The following is a 23,129-nucleotide window of genomic DNA, read 5'->3' on the forward strand; positions in this document are numbered from 1 at the left end:
GGAGTTTCAGCTTCAGCATCAGTCCTTCCAGTGAATATTCAGGACTGATCCCCTTGAGGATGGACTGGTTGGATCTCCTTGCAGTCCAAGGGCCTCTCAAGAGTCTTCTCCACCACCACCGCATGTGTCACCTTTGAATTCCAAGCAACCAAATGGATGGAAAATGTTTAGCCTGAATTGAAGGATGAGGGCAGGTCAAAGTGGGACAGTTGAGAGATCAGTTTTGGAGATGATAAGTTTGAGTTGCCTATGAGGCATCCAAGTAGAAATGTCAATGTTATATTTTAAAAAAATAAAAACAAAATAGCAGTTTACTGTGGTAAAGAACAACAGATGGAAATTTTTTTCAATGAGTAGTCAAGGAAGGCTTCTCTGAGGAGGTGACATGAGCTGACACCTCCAGGATGAGAAGGAGCATGTCGTGCAAATGAACAACCTGGGGAAGAATGTTATAAGCAGAAGTGGCAGCTTGTGTAACACCCCTTGTGGACAAGATCTTAGCACTTTCAAGAAAGGCATGCGTGCAGGGCTAGTATGGCTAGCATGTAATAAAGGGGGGGTGGGGGTAGATCGTGGTGGCCAGAGATGAAATTGGAGAGGTTGGTGGTGAGGACTATAAGGCCTGGTAAGCCACGATGAGTCAGTCTTCAGTGCATGGGAATCCACTGAAAAGCCTAAGGCAGAAGAGTGACATGGTCATTTCTATGTTTGATGATCACTTTAATGGGAAACTAAATTGTAGAGGGGCGTGAGTGGAAAGAGGAATGTCACTAGAAGGCTGCTGGACTGTTTCACGTTAGAGATAGTGGAGTTGTGATGGGGACAGGTCAACATGGGACAGTCTAGAGATGAGTTTTGGAGATGTTAAGCTTGAGTTGCCTATGAGGCATCCAAATAGAAATGTCGAGTAAGTGGTCAGCTATGTGGGCCTGAAACTCAGGAGAGTCTGAACCCCTAAAGCTTTCAGAATTGACGTACTCAACCGGGAACAGAGTGATGTCAACATGTAAAAGGCTGAAGTTGCCTGGATGGGGCACGCCAACATATATAGAGAAAAGACAGAGCTCTCTGTTCTCACGAGAACTGCTTTTTCTCTGCTGCCTGCTGAAAAGGCAGAAGTAGCCAGGCCATCAATCCTGACTTTTCTCCTGGGGCGGCACATAGTAGTGTGCCTGCTGGATTGTATGAGTGGAAAGAAATTCATTCATTGCTTTTACTCTTCTCACCCAAGAGTCCCTTTCTCTATCACCTGGACTTCAGTTCTGAGCCTGAACCTCACTCAGTAATTTGGTCTTATACCATTGATAACAGGGCCTTCTCAGGTGGCACTAAGTGGCACTAGGTGGCACTAATGATAAAGAACCTGCACGCCAATGCGGGAGACGTGGGAGATGCGGGTCTGATCCCTGCATCAGGAAGATCCCCATTGGCGGGAGACATGGGAGATGCGGGTTTGATCCCTGCATCAGGAAGATCCCCTGGAAGAGGGCATAGTGATCCACTCTGGTTTTCTTGCCTGGAGAATCCCATGGACAGAGGAGCCTGGCGGGGTACAGTCTGTGGGGTTGCAATGAGTTAGACATGACTGAAGTGACTTAGCACACACATTGATAACAATAAAGAATTGGTATTTGGATGGAAATAGCTCTCCATGACTCATTCCACTTATGTGCAGAGAAAAACAGGAAATCCATGCCTCTCCACCGCATTTTTCTCCCTAAGAATACTAAAACCCATGAGTATACGGTGTTTAGCAGGCAGAGCTAGAATCAGTGAGAGTTCCTCTGAGGGGATGCTCCCCGGTTCCTGGTTCCATCCACTCAAGCTGTGTCCTTTAACAGGCAACCCTTACTCATCTCCTTAATTTACAAAGAGCACATACTAGCCAATTAAAAAATAAAATTAAAATGAATCCAGATATGCACAGGCAGGTCTCAAAAAAATACAAATGGCTAGTAGATGTGAAAGGCAGTCTCTCTAGTAATTAAAGGCATGAAAACAAAACAAGGAGGTGCATATTCTAATCTGAGTGGCAAATGGTTTAAAATATGTATGACAGTCAAACAATGTGGAAGGTACAAGTATTTGTGATTCCCACCCCAAATCTGCAGTTTCCGTGCTTAATTTGCCCCTCTTCTCCACAACTTCAGAGGAAAAAAAAAGGAAGAGGGCTTGTTGGGAGCAGCCTCTGGTTGCAACAGATCATGGGCTTGCGAGTGAAAGTAGGGATGGGAAATGGAATATACGGGCCTCAAGAAAGCAGAGACCCTGCTGGCTGGGCTGGGCCAGGAGAGCAGTGAGCTTAAAAGCTGACTTGTGAGTGGATCCAGGGTGTGCAGAGGTGTACACAGCGTTTTTGGAGGAGGGAAGAAGGCATCCCCTTTGTATGGGGCATACCTGACACAGTGAGTTAATGCATTCATTAATTAGCCCAGTAAATAGGCTTAATGCCTCTTTGGTTTGGTTGTGTCAACAATCTTCCTGAATGGCATTGGAACAACAGGCTGCAGGCTGTGAAGATATATGTGGATATACCAATTATTCATAACTGGGGACTGCTCAGAGTATTGCACCGAATCAACAGTTAGCTGGGCTGATATCTTAGTTGATGAGGCAGTGAGATTCAGAACCCAGGAAAGGAGCTTTGGTCTTCATACTTTGGCAATTTGAACTAGAACTCATGTGGAAAGTGAGACGGTGAGTTCACAAGTGGAGAGCTCTATTTCCACAAAGAGCTAGAAGCAGGGGACACATTTAGCCAAAGGTGTGAAGATGTAAAGAACTTTAAACTATAAACAACAGTTTTCTGTACACTGTAAAATGAAGAGTACATTTTAATCATTAGTATAAATAATTTTATAATTTAAATATTCGACTTCCCTGGGAACGTTTTTTCTGTACTTCTGGATGAAGATAGTTATATATTATTACTATGCTACATGAAGTGATATCAAGGCAGTACGTGTGGTTGCATTCCATTTGCTAGTTATAAACTCCTGATTTTTATGTGCATCGAGTAAGCCCTTTGTCCTCAAATAGTATCGACCTATTTAATTAATGACACAAAGAGATTTAATCAGAAGCACTTCAGATTGACTTATAAATGCTTAAGTAATAGGAGGGAGAGAAAAATATCTTTTCCATGAGAAAGATTCTGAATCCGCACTTTAGAAATCCTTGCTGTTAGAAATTTACCTTTTCCTTAACCACATCCAATCCTTTCCTTTTGATGTGAACTTTTAGCTAAGGGAATTATGTAATTAGAGCCTGAGAAGTTAAAATTGACTTGGAGTTTCAGATGTCTAGTTCACTTTCTGATTTTTTTTTTTTAATTTTGGAGCAAAGCATTAGCGTAGTGGTTGAGAGTATGAACTTTTTATGCTAGAAAGACAGTTTGAATCTATTACTTTTTCGTAGCTGAAGCAACTCATTCAACCTCTCTGATCCTCAGTCTCCACATTTGTATTACTAGGATTAAAAGACTAATTATTTCTTAGGTTTTTGTGCAAAATAAATGAAACAATGCTTGTGCTCCATCCATCAATGTTAGCTATTTCATCAATTGTGATGCTTTTCTTGCAATTAATAAAAAACACAACTCAAACTGACTAAAATACTAAAAGGAATTTATTGACTCACATATCTGGAAAATCTGGAGGCCATCTCAGTGGTCAAATCAAGTCATAAGAATCTGCTGTATTTCTGTGTCTCCATCTGGACTTCCCCATTATTACCTTTATCTCAGTTTAATTCCCCTCATGATCCCAAGATGGCTGCCAGTGCTCCCACAGCTGGCTACATGTTTCCTTATTCTCATTCAGGAGGAATAACTTTCCCAGTATTCTCAAACTAAACCAAAGATTTATCTTGATTGGAAGAGCTTAGGTCACATTCCCAACAAGTGGCTGAGCCAGTCACGGTAGTCTGGAGGTTGGACTGGCCGGATATTTCTTCACCCCTGAACCGAGAAGCAAGTCAGCTTCCCACAACACGCTGGTTATCAAGAGGAAATTGAGGGCTATTAGGAAGGGGAAAGCTAGAAACCCCTACTTGAAAGGTGATCAGTATATTTCACCATTGTGATCACTGTTATCTAGGCACCATGGAGACGGCTGTCACTGACTAGACAGGAAGTTATCTGTGTCCCTGGATGGGTTCAGAGAACACTTCATGTACAAGCTTGTGCTCAGTCGTGTCCAGCTCTTTGCAACCCCATGGACTGTAGCCCACCAGGCTCCTCTGTCCATGGGATTTTCCTGGCAAGAATACTGGAGTGGGTTGCTATTTCCTTCTCCAGGGTGATATTCCCAACCCAAGGATCAAACCCAAATCTCCTGTGTCTCCTGCATTGGCAGGTGGATTCTTTACTACTGAGCCACCAGGGAAGCCCAGGTCCCACAGAGAGGGCTATCATTGCCCAGCAGGAAGTTATCTGTGTCCCTGGGTGGGCTCAGGGAACACTTATAGCTTAACACTTAAGCTTGTTAAAATTGCTGTGAGAAGCAGTGTAATTTCAGGAAAACAAAACAAAGCAAAAACACGTAAGTCTCCTGCCAACGTGAATAGTATATAATTCTGTAATAAGTCAAAGATTCCCTATGCTGAATACTACTGAGAAACTTTTGGCAATTTTAGATTATTGGCTTAATGCTAAGCTGTAAGGAAGTTTTTTTTTTAATTAGAAATAATACCTAACATCATTATTATCCACTCATATGATAGAGATCATGTTTTTAGCAGTTTACTACTTTTTTGCAAATAGTACTGAAAAAGCAAACTGTTGTATGTGTTGCTGTAACAATTGGAATGCTTGAAGAGTATCAATTAATTGAATAATTTAAGCTTATAATTTTCATTATGTTTAGCTATTATATTCTAAGCTATTATATTCAACTCAGGATGATTTCTAGGATCTACAATTTATCCATAGCAGATCCTGCTCTAACATGTATTAATCCAATAGATTTTATGTATTTATGGCAAACCCTTATAAAGTTATCTTTCTCTATGACAGTCTTGTGTACTGAGTAAATAAAATTAACAGTCCTCCTGTGGTGTGACATTTTAGAATTGTAAATCTCACAAGCAAATGTAAAAGCACATTTCAAAATGAAACAGAAGTGTGTTTTTGATTCCTCGTCTTTATTATTCAGGCCTCGGCCCACAGCCCTCTCACCCACTGTTGGTAAGAATAACTGAGAATGACATGCTTTCCTCACCAAACTGTACTCCAGGGAGAGCATTCCAATTCATAGGCAACGGATTCTGAAGGTCTGTGAAAACAGAGCAACTTCAGTATTTATCCCTGACACATGACTTCCTACAACTGCTCAGACTTTTCTCCGGTAAAGCACTTCCTTTGTGAGTTTGTCTTAAAGCCTCAACTACTTTAGGTACAAATCTATTTTTCACATTATCTCGTTTATGTCATTATCTGTAATCAGGCTCTCATTTTAAGCACACAAAGGCAGGATTGAAATATTACATGTTCAACTAAGTGTTTTGCACATATTATTAATTGTTTATTTAAATAATCTCCACAACAACTCTATCAGGTAGGAACCATTTTTATCCCCTTTTGAAGGTGAGAACCTTAGCTATTGAGTGACAGAGCCATTTTTTTTTTTTTAATTGACTGGAATCTGCTGTCTTCTGAAAGCAAGAAGGAAATTTGGAAGTAATATAGATCAATCTCCTCTTTCGACAGATGAGGGCTTGTGGGTCAAAGAGAATAGGTTATTTGCTGGAAGTAAAGTTAGTTTTATGGAGGTGAAGGAAGAAAAACTCAAGTCTGGGGACTTAGAGCCTAATGTGTGGTAACTGGGAACATCCTTCTCAGTTACCTGTGGTTAAAATATTTGCAGTGGCTCTACTCTGAAATTATTTTTATTAAACATAATTAATGTGTAACAGTATCCCTTAAATACATCACCCCCAGTTACCTGTGAAATGAGAGAAGAGCAAGGGGCTGCTGCTGAGGTGGGTTAGGTGAATCAGTCACTGACATGCCTTCTTTGAAGTGTATCATTATACTTACTAAGCAAAGACCAAATTAGAAGGGTTGCCCCCATCACACACTAGGTTATCTACACAAAAGAATTAGCTGTATGGAAGCTTTTTTAAAATTAAGCTTATTGTTTTAGAATAGTTTTAGGTTTGCAAAAAAATTATGAAGCTGTTTTAGGTTTACAAAAAAATTATGAAGCTAGAAAGAATTATCATATACCTCATGCCTAACTTGCCCTGTTGTTGACGTCTGACATTGTTATGGTACATTTGTCACAACTAATGAACCAATATTGATCCATCAATATGAGCTAAAGGCCATCCTTTATTCAGACCTTTATTTTCATGTAAAATCTTTTATGTTCCTGGATCTCATTCAGAATGCCACATTTTATTTAGCTTTCATGCCTCCTGAGGCTTCTCATGACTGTGTCAGTTTTTCAGGCTTTTCTGGTTGTTGATGACCTTGACAGTTTTGAGTTCTGTGGGTCAGATATTTTATAGAATATCCTTCAGTTTGAGTTTTTCAGTTCAGTTTTTCATGGTTAGACAGAGGTTATGTGCTTTGAAGGAAGACCGTAGAGGTAAAGTAGCACTCTCATTGCAAGCCATTAAAGGAGCATACTGTTCATGTGGTTTATCAGCAGTGATTTTAACCTCGATCCCCTGGTTGAAATAGTACTGGCTAGGTTTCTCCAAACTGTACTATTTGGAAGGAGGTCACTGTGAATGCCCCACACTTAAGAGGTGGTGATTGACATCCTTAAGGAGCCGTACCTACATGAATTATTTTGAATTCTTCTGTACTGTAGACTTAGCCATTCTTCCTCATTGATTTATCTATTTATTTATACAAATCATTTACTTATATTAGTATGGAATCATGGATATTCATTGTATACCTTGAGTTATAATCCAATACGGTGTTATTTTTTTGTAGCTTGAAAACTCTTTTTCTGCAGGGTTTTCAAAGATGGTAAATAATTAAAGGAAATCACAGTTTTCACGGAAGGCTGCGTTGTGCCACGTTCTGAGGCAGTTCCATATTTGTGCTTTGGTTATACCTGTGAGGAATAACGTGCTATTTGCACAAGTGAGTGCACAAGATCCTGTTTCAGCCACAGCTGTGCACCTGTGGCCATGAGATTGTTGAAGTGGAAAAATTACGCATGAGTTTCATATTGAACTCATATGTAAATGAGAGTGGTACATTGATGTGCTTTGCCCAGTGTGAAGGTGTTTATCAAAGCAAATTTATACAACTCCATTCCATAGACTCCTTAACACTGTTTTCAAAGAGTAAAAGCAGCAGAGAATAGTATTATTTTTCTTTTTAAGTCTTAATTATTAGAACAGTACATACCATCCATTTGTAGAAAGTTTGAAAATTTCTGAAAAATAGGAGGAAACTAAAATTACCCTTAATCTCATCCACAGACTAGCCCGCTCAAGTGTTGTTATATTTCCTTCCTTTTTTCCCACTATCTAGGTATATTTAGCATAGTTAATTTCATTCTGTATGTAGTTTTGCATTATATTTTTCATCTCACTGTTTTTTCCTAAGCATTTGCTCACATGGTTAAAAACGGTCCACAGGGACCATCTTAAGTGAATCAGTGAGCAGAAGAGATCAGAGTCTGAGAGCAGGTAGGAGGTGATTGCAGTCTGGTAGGCAGAAGATAATTATGGTGTAGACTAGAGCAGTAGAAAAAGTTGACCAAAGAAACATGTTCAAAATATAATTGTTAGGACTTCACCATTGCCTGCTTGGGTCCAAGTATCACTGGTGCTAGATTTATACCTCAAACCCACATCTAGAGCAGAAAGCAAGAAGCAGCAGGTCGAAGAAATAGAGGGCTTCTCATTCTTCTGCCATGAAACATCTCTTATCTTGTTTTCCTATGTTAGTTTTAAGGCAATGGCACCCCACTCCAGTACTCTTGCCTGGAAAATCCCATGGACGGAGGAGCCTGGTAGGCTGCAGTCCATGGGGTCGCTAAGAGTCGGACACGACTGAGCGACTTCACTTTCACTTTTCACTTTCATGCATTGGAGAAGGCAATGGCAACCCACTCCAGTGTTCTTGCCTGGAGAATCCCAGGGACGGGGGAGCCTGGTGGGCTGCCATCTATGGGGTCGCACAGAGTCGGACACAACTGAAGCGACTTAGCAGCAGCATTTAAACTTTAAGTGCAACACTGTCTCCATGAGAGTCTTTGAAGGAAAAGAATATGTTCAAACATCTTTCTTTGTTCTCTATAACATTCATTTGGTGCTGGGGACCCAGAAGGGGATAAAAAAAATAGAGAGTGAGTGAATAAATTAAATCCTGAATGAAGATGAGGTGAACTTTGGGTATTTGGGGTATTGTGGGGAGGTGGAGATTAATTACTAAACTTTGCTAATTTTTTTTCAGAAAAGTTACTATTACCATGGTTTTCTTTCAAGAAAATCAAATGTTAAAATAAAAGAAGTAGTAGAGGTCATGCTACCTAGAGCTTTTTCAAGATACCTATGTAATTTTACCAGAAGGAACAATAGGACATTCAGACAAAGTTGATATCTGATAGAAACACTAAAATCTTACTTTGATCATTGGTTTAATAGAGTTCTGATAAAGGAACTCAAAAGTACTTGTAATTCACAGAAAAAAGTAAAAATTGTAGAATTATATCAAAGGAAAGAGGTATATGCATTTAAGTCTGATAAGAAGACATTTTTGTTTAATCGTAAAAGCTAGTGAGGCTATGGATCTGTGTGTTGCAAGATTTATAGATGGGAATACATGTAAACACTCAAAGTATTTTTGAGCAAAATCCCAAATATTTAGCAATAATGTAACATCTGTTACACTAGCTTCTCTCTCTGAGATTGTTAGAATCTCAAAAGTTCAAATCCTCTAAAAGGAAATGTTTTCCTTTGCATATGCCCCAATTTTGGAAATAATAGAACTGGCCTAATCATTTTTAATACTTATTGACACAAGAACTCCTAGCAAGCTGGTATATTATGCCTTTTTGTGACAAGTCTTTTCTTTTTGAGGTTTTTTTTTTTTTTTTGAACAGGTAATCTTGCACTTTTTAATGCAATTTGGTTTTTTAGGGGGGAAGAAAGAGCATGCTTGGGAATTCACTGAAAGACAAAAGGTCAGAAGAGTTTATACAAATAAAATCTGTCTTGCTCTCGGGTCTCACAATATTATTTTGCTGAAATAGTAACAATAGCAGTCATTAATTAGTATCATAGTACTGAAAGTGGAAGAAGCAAACCAAGCAGAATCTACTTTCTAATCTCTGTGCTGTGTGTGATCAGCCACTTCAGTCACATCTGACTCTTTGTGACCCCAGGGACTGTAGCCCACCAGGCTCCTCTGTCCATGGGATTCTCCAGGCAAGAATACTGGAGTGGGTTGCCAGGCCCTCCTCCAGGGGATCTTCCCAACCCAGGGATAAAACCCTCCTCTCTTACATCTCCTACTTTGGCAGGCAGGTTCTTTACCACTAATGCCACCTGGGAAGCCCAATACATACATAATATATATTATTATTTTAAAAAATCAAGAAAAATCCTCTTTGTATTAAGTTACATGATTTTTAAAAAATTTTCACAGAGTCTGTTTTTATTTTTTTAGGAAGAGGAAAATTAGGGTCATAGACCTCAACAAATTTTCCCTCTGCCTCAGAGCACCTTAATAATATAACTAGGTCTTGGATACAGGACTTTGTGTTCTGATTCCTGTCATCTTTCCTCTATTTTATGATAGCTCTTTTCATCGCCTGCCCCCAATAGCTACATATATTCAAATATTTAATTTGCAAAGTGTTTTTACATATTTTATCTCATAATCAAAACAGTCCTTTGCATGGAATTTTATCCCATTTTAAAGATTAGAGGGGAAAAAAAAGATGCAAAAGAATAAGTATCTTTGGCTGAAATTAAAAAGTTGATATCAAGCCTGCCCTTTCATCATCGGAATTTGCCTCTTGTAACACAAAGGTTGGTTACAGGGTCGAATTACAAAAGGAGTGGTCTGTACAAGAGGGTTGGAAAAAGGAATTTTATTTGCTTTCCTTTGGTTCCGATTATTTTATGTACTGTATGTGTAGGTGGAAAGGCCATCCATGGTAATGCAGCGATGCTGCAGAGAAACAATTAGTGGACGAGTCAAGGGTGAGTAATCAGTGTTGTGGGAGTCCCAGCAAAGATGCTTGGGGAGGACTGAATTTCATACTTTTTCAGGAGAGTGAAATACTGCTATTTAGAGGGCCCTGAAAATTTATAAGTTCATTGGGTTTGATTTGGGCTATTACGAAGTCAAAATCTCAGAATTAAACCCAGGGATGTAGTTCAGTTCAAAAACAAACCAGAGAGGTATCATTTCATGCCAGTCAGAATGGCTGCGATCCAAAAGTCTACAAGCAATAAATGCTGGAGAGGGTGTGGAGAAAAGGGAACCCTCTTACACTGTTGGTGGGAATGCAAACTAGTACAGCCACTATGGAGAACAGGGTGGAGATTCCTTAAAAAACTGGAAATAGAAGTGCCTTATGATCCAGCAATCCCACTGCTGGGCATACACACTGAGGAAACCAGAAGGGAAAGAGACACGTGTACCCCAATGTTCATCGCAGCACTGTTTATAATAGCCAGGACATGGAAGCAACCTAGATGTCCATCAGCAGATGAATGGATAAGAAAGCTGTGGTACATATACACAATGGAGTATTACTCAGCCATTAAAAAGAATACATTTGAATCAGTTCTAAGGAGGTGGATGAAACTGGAGCCTGTTGTACAGAGTGAAGTAAGCCAGAAAGAAAAACACCAATACAGTATACTAATGCATATATATGGAATTTAGAATGATGGTTAATGACAACCCTGTATGTGAGACAGCAAAAGAGACACAGATGTATAGAACAGTCTTTTGGACTCTGTGAGAGAGGGAGAGGGTGGGATGATTTGGGAGAATGGCATTGAAACATGTATAATATCATATATGAAACAAATCGCCAGTCCAGGTTCGATGCATGATACAGGATGCTCTGGGCTGGTGCACTGGGACGACCCAGAGGGATAGTACGGGGAGGGAGGAGGGAGGGGGGTTCAGGATGGGGAACACGTGTATGCCCATGGTGGATTCATGTTGATGTGTGGCAGAACCAATACAATATTGTAAAGTAATTAGCCTCCAATTAAAATAAATAAATTTAAATTTTTTTTAAAAAGCCAAAACAAAAACAAACCAGAGGAACAGCCTTTTCTGCTTAGTTTATCTTTCTGGTTGCCTGAACGCTAACTTGTTAAGTACTATTGGCACATATTGCAGTTTAGCTGGGACAGTGTTGTTTATGCCTCTTTATGCCTTACGGTTGGTAGAGGCACTCCCTTTTGCTCTTTTAAAGTGTCCCAGTTGGAATGATAGATTATGTGGTTACCTTTACAGTAAGCCTTTCCCCCAGTTCTTGTTGAAAATGTTCATGGAAACACTAAGTTTTCCTTGCTTGGTAACTGCAGGGCGATGCCCTTGTTGGAGCTCTGTCTGCGTGGGGAGCTGGCATTACAGGGGCATCTGTATGTGAACATCCATGATCACTTTAGGGTACCGGGGAGGGAGATTTGGAAGGCACAGGGCCGTTTCTATCTCTCTGCAGCTTCTCTGCCGTCCACTCTCTCCCATAGCATTGTTCTGTGGCAGTGTGTGGATTGCCTGTGTTACCTGGCTGCTTTCTTGTTTCTCTGCTTCTTTTGCTTGTTCTTGTTGCTCTTTTCTTTTCCCACTCTATTCTATTGTCAGAGCCAAGGGCTCACTTCAGCTGTCTCTTCCCAAGGGAGGTGAGAAGGGTGATTGAGGGTCAGAGAGAGAGAGAAGAGTCCAGAGCAGCCTGCCCTGGCCTCCCAGCTGCTCTGGGCCTGCAGCAGTGGGAGTTCATGGATCTTTTACTCTCCTGCCCAGCTGTTGGCATACTGTGCTTTGGTTAGTTGATCTGTCTGAATGTCCTCCTATGAAGTTATATTCTACCCTCTATTTTTTCCACCCCATACTTCATCATAGTTATAGCACCTGTTTTCTAATTTGGGGTCATCTGTAGGCCTTCGTGGGAAATAGATGGGGAAACAGTGAAAACAGTGTCAGACCTTATATTTTTGGGCTCCAAAATCACTGCAGATGGTGACTGCAGCCATGAAATTAAAAGAGGCTTATTCCTTGGAAGGAAAGTTATGACCAACCTAGATAACATATTCAAAAGCAGAAACATTACTTTGCCAACTAAGGTCCATCTAGTCAAGGCTCTGGTTTTTCCTGTGGTCACATATGGATGTGAGAGTTGGACTGTGAAGAAGGCTGAGTGCCGAAGAATTGATGCTTTTGAACTGTGGTGTTGGAGAAGACTCTTGAGAGTCCCTTGGACTGCAAGGAGATCCAACCAGTCCATTCTGAAGGAGATCAGCCCTGGGATTTCTTTGGAAGGAATGATGCTAAAGCTGAAACTCCAGTTACTTTGGCCACCTCATGCGAAGAGTTGACTCATTGGAAAAGACTCTGATGCTGGGAAGGATTGGGGGCAGGAGGAGAAGGGGACGACAGAGGATGAGATGGCTGGATGGCATCACTGACTCGATGAACATGAGTCTGAGTGAACTCTGGGAGTTGGTGATGGACAGGGAGGCCTGGCGTGCTGCGATTCACGGGGTCGCAAAGAGTCGGACACGACTGAGCGACTGAACTGAACTGTAGGCCTTCATGACCTCTCCAGTCTCTTGATCGCCTCCTAAGTAACTTTAGCAGGCACTTTCAACTTCTCTCTGAGCTTGGTCCAAACAACCTTTGCCTAATAACAATTTTGCTGACTAACCACCTATCACTGACCAGCCTATTCATGATCTGCCTCTAGTTTAGGTCTTCAGCTCTAATCAGCTGTGAACAAGGGGCAGGGAAGTTCAGTGTACATAGACTCAAGCATAAGCTGTCCCATTAGGTGGGTCTGTGGGTAGACAGGCCCTCTGACCAGTGTCTTTAGTGGAGGATGCCCACTGGTTGGCACAAATTTTCCTCATTCCATTTGGTTTCGCTTTCTGAAGTTGCTGAGTTGAACTCTAACTGATTATAATGTCCCCTTGACAAGTGAATCCTTGCGCTTCACTGAACTTTGAATATTCCAGTGACTTATGAATTCTGTTTTTGACAAATTAAATTTTAAAAACCTTTTATTTCCATTTAATGGTGATTTCACTGTGCGAATTTAGTTAATGTCATAGAAACTAGGAGAGATGACTAAGTAGTGTTGAACAAGATTCATCACAACAGAGCTGCAAAGAAATAAAGGCTTTATTGGGGGTCTTAGAATTGTAATTTGGGAGACACAGGTTCGAGTAGGAGTCAGAAATGTGTTCCAAGGAGGAGAGGAAAGGCAGAGTTTTATAAAGGCCAACTTTAGGTGTGTGAAAGTTGCAAAGGCTGCAAAAGTTGTTTTGAAAGAATTATGCTTGGTGCTGGCAAGCTGAAGCTGTTCTTATCTATACATATTTGGTTGCTAAAGGCTATCACTCGAGGGAGGTGGAAGTCTGGTTTTATGACACATTGCAGGTTTTCTCGCAATGTCCTTGGAATATTTGTGGTTTGGAGCAGTTCAAAAGTTTATCCTTCCACCCAGTGAGGGCAGGCTGAAACCCTGCTTCCTCAATGGTCTCTTGGCTCCATTTTAAATAGCTCTCTTGGCAATACCAACTCCATTTTGAAGTCCCTTTTTCCACAGTAGAACCTGGTAATACTAAGTAGACGTCTTCGAGGATACCTCTTGATATCCTTAATAAGGTTCTTAAATTTTAGAAGTCAAAAATGGCAAAGCTTTCATGAACTTTTCTACTTTCATGAAGTGGATTTTGTGGATAGACAAAGAGCTACATTAAGCCTGAAACAGCTTAACCAATCTACAGTCCAGTGGGCATGGCGATACTAGGAACACCCAAGAAAATTTCCCCAAATGCAGACATACTTCTCCTTTTCTGTGCACTAGCTGCAATAACTATTTCCTCTTGATAAGGATCAACCACCCCCAGCTAACACAGTAACCCCACTTTGAATTCATCAGTACCATTATATCTTCTGGTGAAAGCTTTCTTCTGCTAGGGTAAAGGTCTTCTAAGCAGCAGAACTCAAAGTCACAGTGACCCTTTGTGGATTCCTACATATATTCCGCAAGTGTTTCATGATACAAATTTTAAAAGTCTGGAAATTCTTTGTATATAAACTTCCTCAAAGATATGCTTTTGGAACCGGCACAATGGGTCAAGCTAGGGTGCAAATTGAAATCATCAGAGAATTTGTAAGAAAAATATTGATAGCAGAGTCCCACCCCCTCAAAGTTTCTGGGTGCTTACTCAAAGCCCTTGAGGTTGAGAACCACCAGTTCATATAAAATAAGGGAAAGAATGGTTTGGTATGAGGAAATTTGACATCACATGCATGGTAACTGTTCTAGTTCAAGCAAGCCAGGAACATTAGAGGGAGAGTTTCTTTAAAAATGGTGCCTTGATGGAGTAGAAGACGTGGATGCTTCCTTTCACATTCTCATGGTCCCTCTCTTCCACAATCTTGATTTGACTTTCCTACAAGTGACCTGACAAGGCTATACATTTATACTTATGTTATAGTTTTCAGTTTCAGATATTGAATCTGTTTTTTGGCTTCAACAGTCCCAAAACTTAAATTGAGGATTATTGTAGAAACCTCCTAAACCTCCAAGTGTGCCTAGAACTCCAGATTTAAAAATTTAAGCTTACTTCTTTTACATTCCCACCAAAAGTATACAAGGGTTATTTCTTCTTTCTGTCTTCACTAGCATTTATCTTTTTGTTTTTTTTTTCATAGTAGCCTTTCTAACAGGTATAGTTTTGTTTTTCAGGTCCCTGATAATTAGTGATGTTGAACAACTTTTCATGTTCCTATTGGGCCTTCATATGTCTTCTTTGGAGAAATATCTATTCAGATCCTTCAGTTCAGTTCGGTCACTCCGTAGTGTCTGACTCTTTGCGACCCCATGAACTGCAGCACATCCGGCCTCCCTGTCCATCACCAACTCCCGGAGTTTACCCAAACTGCCCATTAAGTCAGTGATGCCATCCAAACATCTCATCCTCTGTCGTCCCCATCTCCTCCTGCCTTCAATCTTTCCCAACATCAAGGTCTTTTCCAATGAGTCAGCTCTTTGTGTCAGGTGGCCAAAGTATTGGAGTTTCAGCTTCAACATCGGTCCTTCCAACGCACACCCAGGACTCATCTCCTTTAGGATAGACTGGTTGGATCTCCTTGCAGTCCAAGGGACTCTCAAGAGTCTTCTCCAACACCACAGTTCAAAAGCATCAATTCTTTGGTGCTCAGTTTTCTTTACAGTCCAACTCTCACATCCATACATGACCACAGGAAAAACCATAGCCTTGACTAGATGGACCTTGCTCATTTTTAAATCAGTTTTTTTTTTTTTTTTTTTGCTACTCAATTGTATGAGTTCCTTATATTTTATGTATTAACCCCTTACCAGATACATGGTTTACAGATCTTTTTTCTCATTCCATAGGTTGTCTTTTCATTTTGTTGTTTCCTTTGCTAGGCAGAAGCTTTTTAAGTTGATGTTGTCCCACTTGTCTATTCCTGCTTTTATTGCCTGTGTTTTTCATGTCATAACCAAAATTATTACCAAGACCATTGTCAAGGAGCTTTTTCCCGATGTTTTCTTCTTGAAAATTTATAACTTCAGATCTTGCACTGTTATTAATCCATTTTGAGCTGATTTTTGCATTTGGTATAAGATAAGGGCAGGGATTGGGGGCAGGAGGAGAAGGGGACGACAGAAGATAAGATGGCTGGATGGCATCACCAACTCGATGGACGTGAGTTTGAGTGAACTCCGGGAGTTGGTGATGGACAGGGAGGCCTGGTGTGCTGCAATTCATGGGGTCTCAAAGAGTCGGACACGACTGAGCGACTGAACTGAACTGAACTGAAGGGCTTTATTACATTCTTCTGTATGTGGATAGACAGACTTACCAACATCTTTTATTTAAGATGCTGTCCTTTCCCTACTTTATATTTTTGATGCCCTTATAGAGGGTTAGTTGACTGTATGTGTGTGGGTTTATTTCTGGGTTTTTAATTCTGTTCCATAGATCTATTTTTCTGGTATTTTTGATGGTGTCATCCTGCTTCAGTCACTACAGCTATGGAGTATGGTTTGAAATCAGAAAGTGTGATGCCTCCAGCTCTGTTCTTTCTTACGTTTGCTTTGGCTATTTGGGGTCTTTTATGGTTTCATATGATTCAACAGCCCAACTTCTGGGTACTTATACAAAGGAATTTAAATCAGAACTTTAAACAGATAGCTGTACTCCTATGTTTATTGCAGCATTATTCACAATATCCAAGATATGAAAACAGCCAAAATATCCATTGTTGGATAAATGGATAAAGAAAATTTGGTATATATGTACAATGGAATATTATACAACCTTATGAAAGGAGGAAAATCTGCCATTTCCGACAATGTGAATGGACCTGGAGAGCATTGTGTGTGTACTCAGTCGTGTCTGACTCTGCGACCCCATGGACTGCAGCCCACCAGCCTCCTCAGTGGGTTTTCCTAGGCAAGGATACTGAAGTGAGTTGCCATTTGCTCCTCCAAGGGATCTTCCCAACCCAGATAATGAACTCACATCTCATGCATCACCTGCATTGGCTGGTGGATTCTTTACCACGAGGGCCACCTGGGAAACCCAGAAAGCATTATGCCCAGTGAAAAAAGTCAGTCACGGAAAGACAAATACTGTATGACTTCACTTGTATATAAAATCTAAAATAGTAAAACTCACAGAAGCAGCGAGTAGAATGGTGGTTGGCAGGGACTATGGGAGGAAGAGAGAATGGGGAGGTGATGGCCAAAGTAAACAGAATTTCACTGCAGGATGAATAAGGTCTGGAGCTCTACTCTCTAGCATATTATCCATAAGTAACAGTACTGTATTGCATACTTAAAGTATTCTAAGATGGTAGACTTCATGTTAGGTGTTCTTACCACATACATAGGTACACACTCACATATACATACAAATAACAATCAGAACAATAAAGAGGTGGGAGGAACCTTTGGAAGGGGATGGATGTGGTTTTTTTGGTCTTGATAGTGGTGATGTTTTCACTGGTGTCTACCTATTCCCAAACTCATGGAGTTGTATAAATTACATACGTACAGCTTTGACATATCACACCTCGATAGAGTGGTTAAAAAATAGCAACATCTGTCTAAATGTGGGACATGGCAGTTTAGTGAGAGGGAGGGAATATTTGAATTTCCTGTAATAGTCACTAGATAAATGTTAAATCTTAAAAAAAAAAAAAAAGGTTTGTTTTAGAGCTGTGTATGTGCCTGGTACTTCAGATACATCTTTCCTAATATGTCCTTATATTTGATAAATTTGAAAAAGATGCCTTATACCCATAAAAACTGTATTTCTAATATCCCTCCATAACACAGTTTTCTTCTTGGTACTATTTCAATGAGCCTGAGGGGAGATGTATCTCTAGCTCTGTCTAAGTTCTTGACTTTCTTTTTTCCAGGAATGGGGGTATCCTTACAGGTTGAACCAGAGGTGGCCTGGAACCTGCTGCTCCTCTCTTTTCTGCGCTCTCTTCCTGATACTACCAGTCTCCTGGCAGCTCAGCTCAAACTTCCGTGTGACTCATCTGTCCTTTTCCCGTATCTCCTCCATCTTGTCAGTTAACAATTCAGTTGACTGACTCTCTTCAATATCTCTCAAAGTCATCTTTTATTCCCATTACCACAGACTAGATCAAGCCCTTGTAACTTAAACTGTCGTAAAACCTTTAAAATAATTCCGGTATCCACAGGGTTTCTCTACTCTTATCCAACCTACCTAGAGGAAAGGCCGAGTTTTGTTCCTCTCTGAAATCTAGTAACATTATCCAGAGCAGGAAACGTGAAAGACAGGCTGTAAATGTTTGTTCAGTGAGTCCTGGCTATGTCTCTTCAAGAGCCCGTGAGAGTTTCCTGTTGCCCACAGTTGGAAACTCTGCTAAGGCTGGTGTGACTGAACATCAGTCTTCCTTTCTACCTTATTTCTCACACAATCCATTGATGCACCCTCTTATGACTACTCAGTGTTGGGCTTGTGTTGCTATTCCCATCCTCCCTTCTCCTAGATCTTTCTTTGTCAAGTCTTACTCCTGTTTTCAAACTGCTTTATTGTCATGGCTATGAAGCTGCCTCAGATTCTTTTCCCATAATAATTGGTCTTTCTTGCCTGCTCTCCCAGTGACTTAATGACTCCGTTATATTACAGTCTGTCTTTAATCCTACCTCTTGAGTGGACATGGTTTAAGTGTAATTGTAATCAATTGTTAATTTTGGCTTAGAGCAGTATATTGAGAAGGACTCTCTTGACTAAAGGTGCCGAAACAGATTAGATGCCATCCATGGACACAGGAGAGGAGAGAGGCCAAAGTACCCATGGAGTAGCCAGATTTGTCATAGAACTCCATGTCTGTGTCCACTCAGCTGGGTCTCGCGACCTTAAAGACATCTTCTATCCTCATAGTCTCCATCACACTTTGTGCTCAGATCCTTAAACTTTTAACAACAGAGAACAGAGTGTTTATAATCTAAAATGGCAAATTTTTAGATATAATATGATAATGGATAAGAGATATATAAAGTGTTAATGAAATGGTCATTGGAGGGACTGATGTTGAAGCTGAAACTCCAATACTTTGGCCGCCTGATGCGGAGAGCTGACTCATTTGAAAAGACCCTGATGCTGGGAAAGAGGGAGGGCAGGAGGAGAAGGGGATGACAGAGGATGAGATGGTTGGATGGCATCACCGACTCAATGGACATGAGTTTGGGTGAACTCCGGGAGTTGGTGATGGACAGGGAGGCCTGGCGTGCTGTGGTTCATGGGGTCGCAAAGAGTCGGACATGACTGAGCAACTGAACTGAACTGAATGAAATGGTAATTGAAGACTGGGCAGGAGTACATGGAGAACAAGATGGGGAAGTTGGTATACATCTGAAGGAAATGAAATCAATTTCTTGGAGAGATATCTGCACTACCACCTTTATTACAGCATTATTCACAGTAGCCAAAATATGGAAATAACCTAAATGTCTGTCATAAGAGAAAGGGATAGAGAAAAAATGTGAGCTGTAAATACACACACACAGAATTGAATATTATTCAGGCTTTTAAAAGCCAATAAATATAAATCCAACAAAGTTGTCTCTTAACTAGGTGTTCAATTTTCAAACAGCAGAACTGGAAAACCTAGTGTAATTATAATTACCTTTCAGTTCAGTTCAGTTGCTCAGTTGTGTCCGACTCTTTGCGACCCCATGGACTGCAGCATGCCAAGCCTCCCTGTCCATCACCAACTCTCGGAGCTTACTCAAACTCATTTCCACTGAGTTGGTGATGCCATCCAACCATCTCATGCTCTGTCATCCCCTTCTCCTCTCACCTTCAATCTTTCCCAGCAGCAGGGTCTTTTCCAATGAATCAGCTCTTCGCATCAGGTGGCCAAAGTATTTGGAGTTTCAGCTTCAGCATCAGTCCTTACAATGAATAGTCAGGACTGATTTCCTTTAGGATGGACTGGTTGGATCTCCTTGAAGTCCAAGGGACTCTCAAGAGTCTTCTCCAACACCACAGTTCAAAAGCATCAATTCTTCAGCGCTCAGCTTTCTTTATAGTCCAACTCTCACATCTATACATGATGACTAGAAAAACCATAGCCTTGACTAGACAGATCTTTGTTGGCAAAGTCTGCTTTTTAATATGCTGTCTAGGTTGGTTATAACTTTTCTTCCAAGGAGTAAGGGTCTTTTTATTTCATGGCTGCACAAGGTCCTTAATTTGCCCATGTAGTGTAATAAGCATTTTAAAATGTTAAACCAAACACTCTATAAATTATTCACTCTAAACTTCAAGAAACACTGAATAGAGCAATGAAATCTACAAAAATACACAGATATCTGAGCATTCAAACTTTTCTGCCTCTAAAGTAATACTAGAAGAGGATGCAGGGTGGGTAGAAAGTTTCTACTTTCCTATAGATTTTATTCCATTTTTTAGAAAATAACTACATTTAATATTTGTTAGTGCATTTATTTTGAAACAGTATATATATAATAGAGCCTCAAGAAAGGCTCAGAACATAGTCTTTTACATGTTTGCTGGATTTTAATTTAAATCTTGCTTATTAATTAAACCCACATACAAACTGTTCTTTGAAAAGGCAGTCAGAAGGCGTTGGTTGGCTTCCTCTTACCAAGTGGGCATCTTCTGTGTGGTCCAGCGAAGAGCTATCACTCTTGCCATTTATGCTAGATTCAAGACACTTCACCATAGTGCTGGAAATGTGTTTTGAAGAAAGATGATATTTTTATCCACAAATCTTTGAAAGTTGGTAACATTCAGTGCTGACTAGGGTATAGAAAATAGGCACTTGTGCACTCTAAGTAGGAGTGTGAACTATTTAAACCTTTTTGGAAAAATGCATCCTATAAGAGAAATAAAAGCACAAGTTCTGTAGTGGCAAATACTGAAGCCAACTCATATGTTCATTAGGAAAATAATTGAAATTATAGCTTTTGTGCACTGTGGAAAATTAGGTATCTCAAAAAAAAAAAAACTAGATAGATCTCTATGTACTGATTTAAAAAGTGCCCATGATATTTCTAAGTTCAATACATTGTGAAATAATGAACAAAATATATTATTTTATTCACACAAAAACTGAAATCTAAAAGCCAGAATGGTATATAATATTTTACCTTATCCATGCATATCATTTGATGGTTCTGATGTTAAAGAATCTTCCTGCAGTGCAGAAGACCCGGGTTCGATCCCTGGGTTGGGAAGATCCCCTGGAGAAGGGAATGGCAACCCACTCCAGTATTCTTGCTTGGAGAATTCCAAGGACAGAGGAGCCTGGTGGTTTATATAGTCCATGGGTTCTCAAAGAGTCTGACACAACTGACTGATTAACACTTTCACTTTCATCATTCCAGAAGTCAAAGTGTTAGTCACTTTTACTTAGTGTGTATATATATATATATACACATATATATACATATATATATACTTCTGTATATTTATATTTATCGGAGAAGGCAATGGCACCCCACTCCAGTACTCTTGCCTGGAAAATCCCATGGACAGAGGAGCCTGGTGGGCTGCAGTCCATGGGGTTGCGAAGAGTCGAACACGACTGAGTGACTTCACTTTCACTTTTCACTTTCATGCATTGGAGAAAGAAATGGCAACCCACTCCAGTGTTCTTGCCTGGAGAATCCCAGGGACGGGGGAGCCTGGTGAGCTGCCGTCTATGGGGTCGCACTGAGTCAGACATGACCGAAGCGACTTAGCAGCAGCAGCAGCAGCATTTATATTTATAGAAGTATATTTATATATATTAAGTTTTTTATTTTGGGTTATAAAAGCAATATTTAGAAGATGAAAATACTGTTGAACCTTGAGGAATACTCCTATTGGGTATAAAAAATACTTTTAAATATTCTTACATTATGGGACATTTGATTTCCTTAAGTGAGTTAACTGGTTGTTCTCAGTGGAATTGGGAATTAATACTCTAAGACTTAAATTTCTATCCCATTTTTAATTTAAGCTAATTAATATTTTATTTCATTTGCGTGAGCCTATTATTTCCTCAAGTCAGATATCAACCCTTTCCTAATTTCTTGATAGTTAGAAACCAATAAAGATTTAATCAGAGACGTCTGCGACTGAGCATGCATGCGTGGGGCGAAGTGTGCATTTGAATCAGGTGGTGGTATTTTAATATTTTAACAACTTTTATAAATGTGATAATAAAATTCAGCTTCAAAAGTTTTTTTTTTTAAGTATGTTTATTTTTGAATTGGAAAAAAAATAAGAATTTTCAATCATCTCAAACATGTAAAGAAGTTTTCCTACTGTGCTCAACATGTCAGGAAGTATAAAATATGATCTCTAAAGTTTTTACTATATGTTTCTCTTATGTTGTTTTAGTATACAGTTATTCCTCTTGCAAGTGCATTTATTACTCAATGCCTAGTATATTGTTGCTAAAGAAATTCTATAGAGGTAGCCTTGCAGAGATTTTTTTTATTCTAAAAATAGTTTGTACACTTTTATTCCATAGAAAGCAGCGTTAGAAACTTAGCCCTATTGAGAATTTATTTCTTGCAAGTATTGTCAACATGCTGGGTGAATTTATTTCTATATAATTATATCATATTTTATGTTGGGGCTAAAATAGACATGTGTAATCCATCAGTATGAGTTCCTTTGTGTGGATAAATGAATCAACAAAGTCACCTAAATAAATCATTTTCATTTTCAACTCAGTTTTGTGGAAGTCAACTGTTCTCATACACCTTTATTCTCCATTCATCACCGACTGTATCTTTACTTCAGACACTATTTCTGCATTAGTCTTCCTTGGTTGAATTATGTGGGGCTTTCCATGGGAAATGTTTTTCACATTATATTTGTTGTTCTAATCTGAGTCAAAAAAAGAATTCCTGTAACTACTGTGTCTTAATTTTGAGTCTAAAGAATTTCATGAATTTCAAAACCTTCAGAGAACTGGGTGATGATGCTACTGGGTGAATTCACAAGATGATTTATTATATTGACTGTTTTTTAGAGTTTGCATTTAGCTATACATGGTCCCTCACAGGAGAAAATAGACATAATAAATTTAATTTTTGTATATCTTTCTTGCTTTTCAGAAAATAAATACTGCTGGAACCAGTAATGCAGATGTCCCTTTGGCTGAGCCCGGAATGTACCAATTGGACATCACATTAAGACGGGGTCAAAGTTTAGCTGCCCGAGATCGAGGAGGTAAGAACAGTGTCACCTGGAAGCTTATTCTCTGTATTTTTGACAAGCTTTGTTTTCCTTCTGGTTTCTTAAGTTAAAAAAGATCAACTGTAATATGAATTTTAGAAGTCTGGGTTCAGTGATGTTGCTCAAAATGTCTGACACCTGTGACCATGGAGAAAGAGGTTATGATACAAGTTCGAAAACTCTGGACTCATCCCAAC

The 23,129-nt window shown here is 39.8% G+C and overlaps 1 protein-coding gene across 13 annotated transcripts in view; it reads left to right on the forward strand.

Annotated features, from left to right (window-relative positions):
• The window catches only part of MCTP1 (multiple C2 and transmembrane domain containing 1), a 563,412-nt gene that overhangs the window by 234,856 nt on the left and 305,427 nt on the right, over positions 1–23,129 (forward strand). For all 13 annotated transcript variants that reach the window (XM_045166809.1, XM_044948555.2, XM_025294006.3 and 10 more), the window contains exon 2: positions 22,812–22,926. In XM_045166809.1, coding sequence (XP_045022744.1) covers positions 22,812–22,926 — 115 coding nt within the window. The remainder of the gene's footprint in view (positions 1–22,811; positions 22,927–23,129) is intronic.

The sequence above is a fragment of the Bubalus bubalis genome, chromosome 9 (assembly GCF_019923935.1).
Source record: "Bubalus bubalis isolate 160015118507 breed Murrah chromosome 9, NDDB_SH_1, whole genome shotgun sequence".
Lineage (NCBI taxonomy): Eukaryota > Metazoa > Chordata > Mammalia > Artiodactyla > Bovidae > Bubalus > Bubalus bubalis.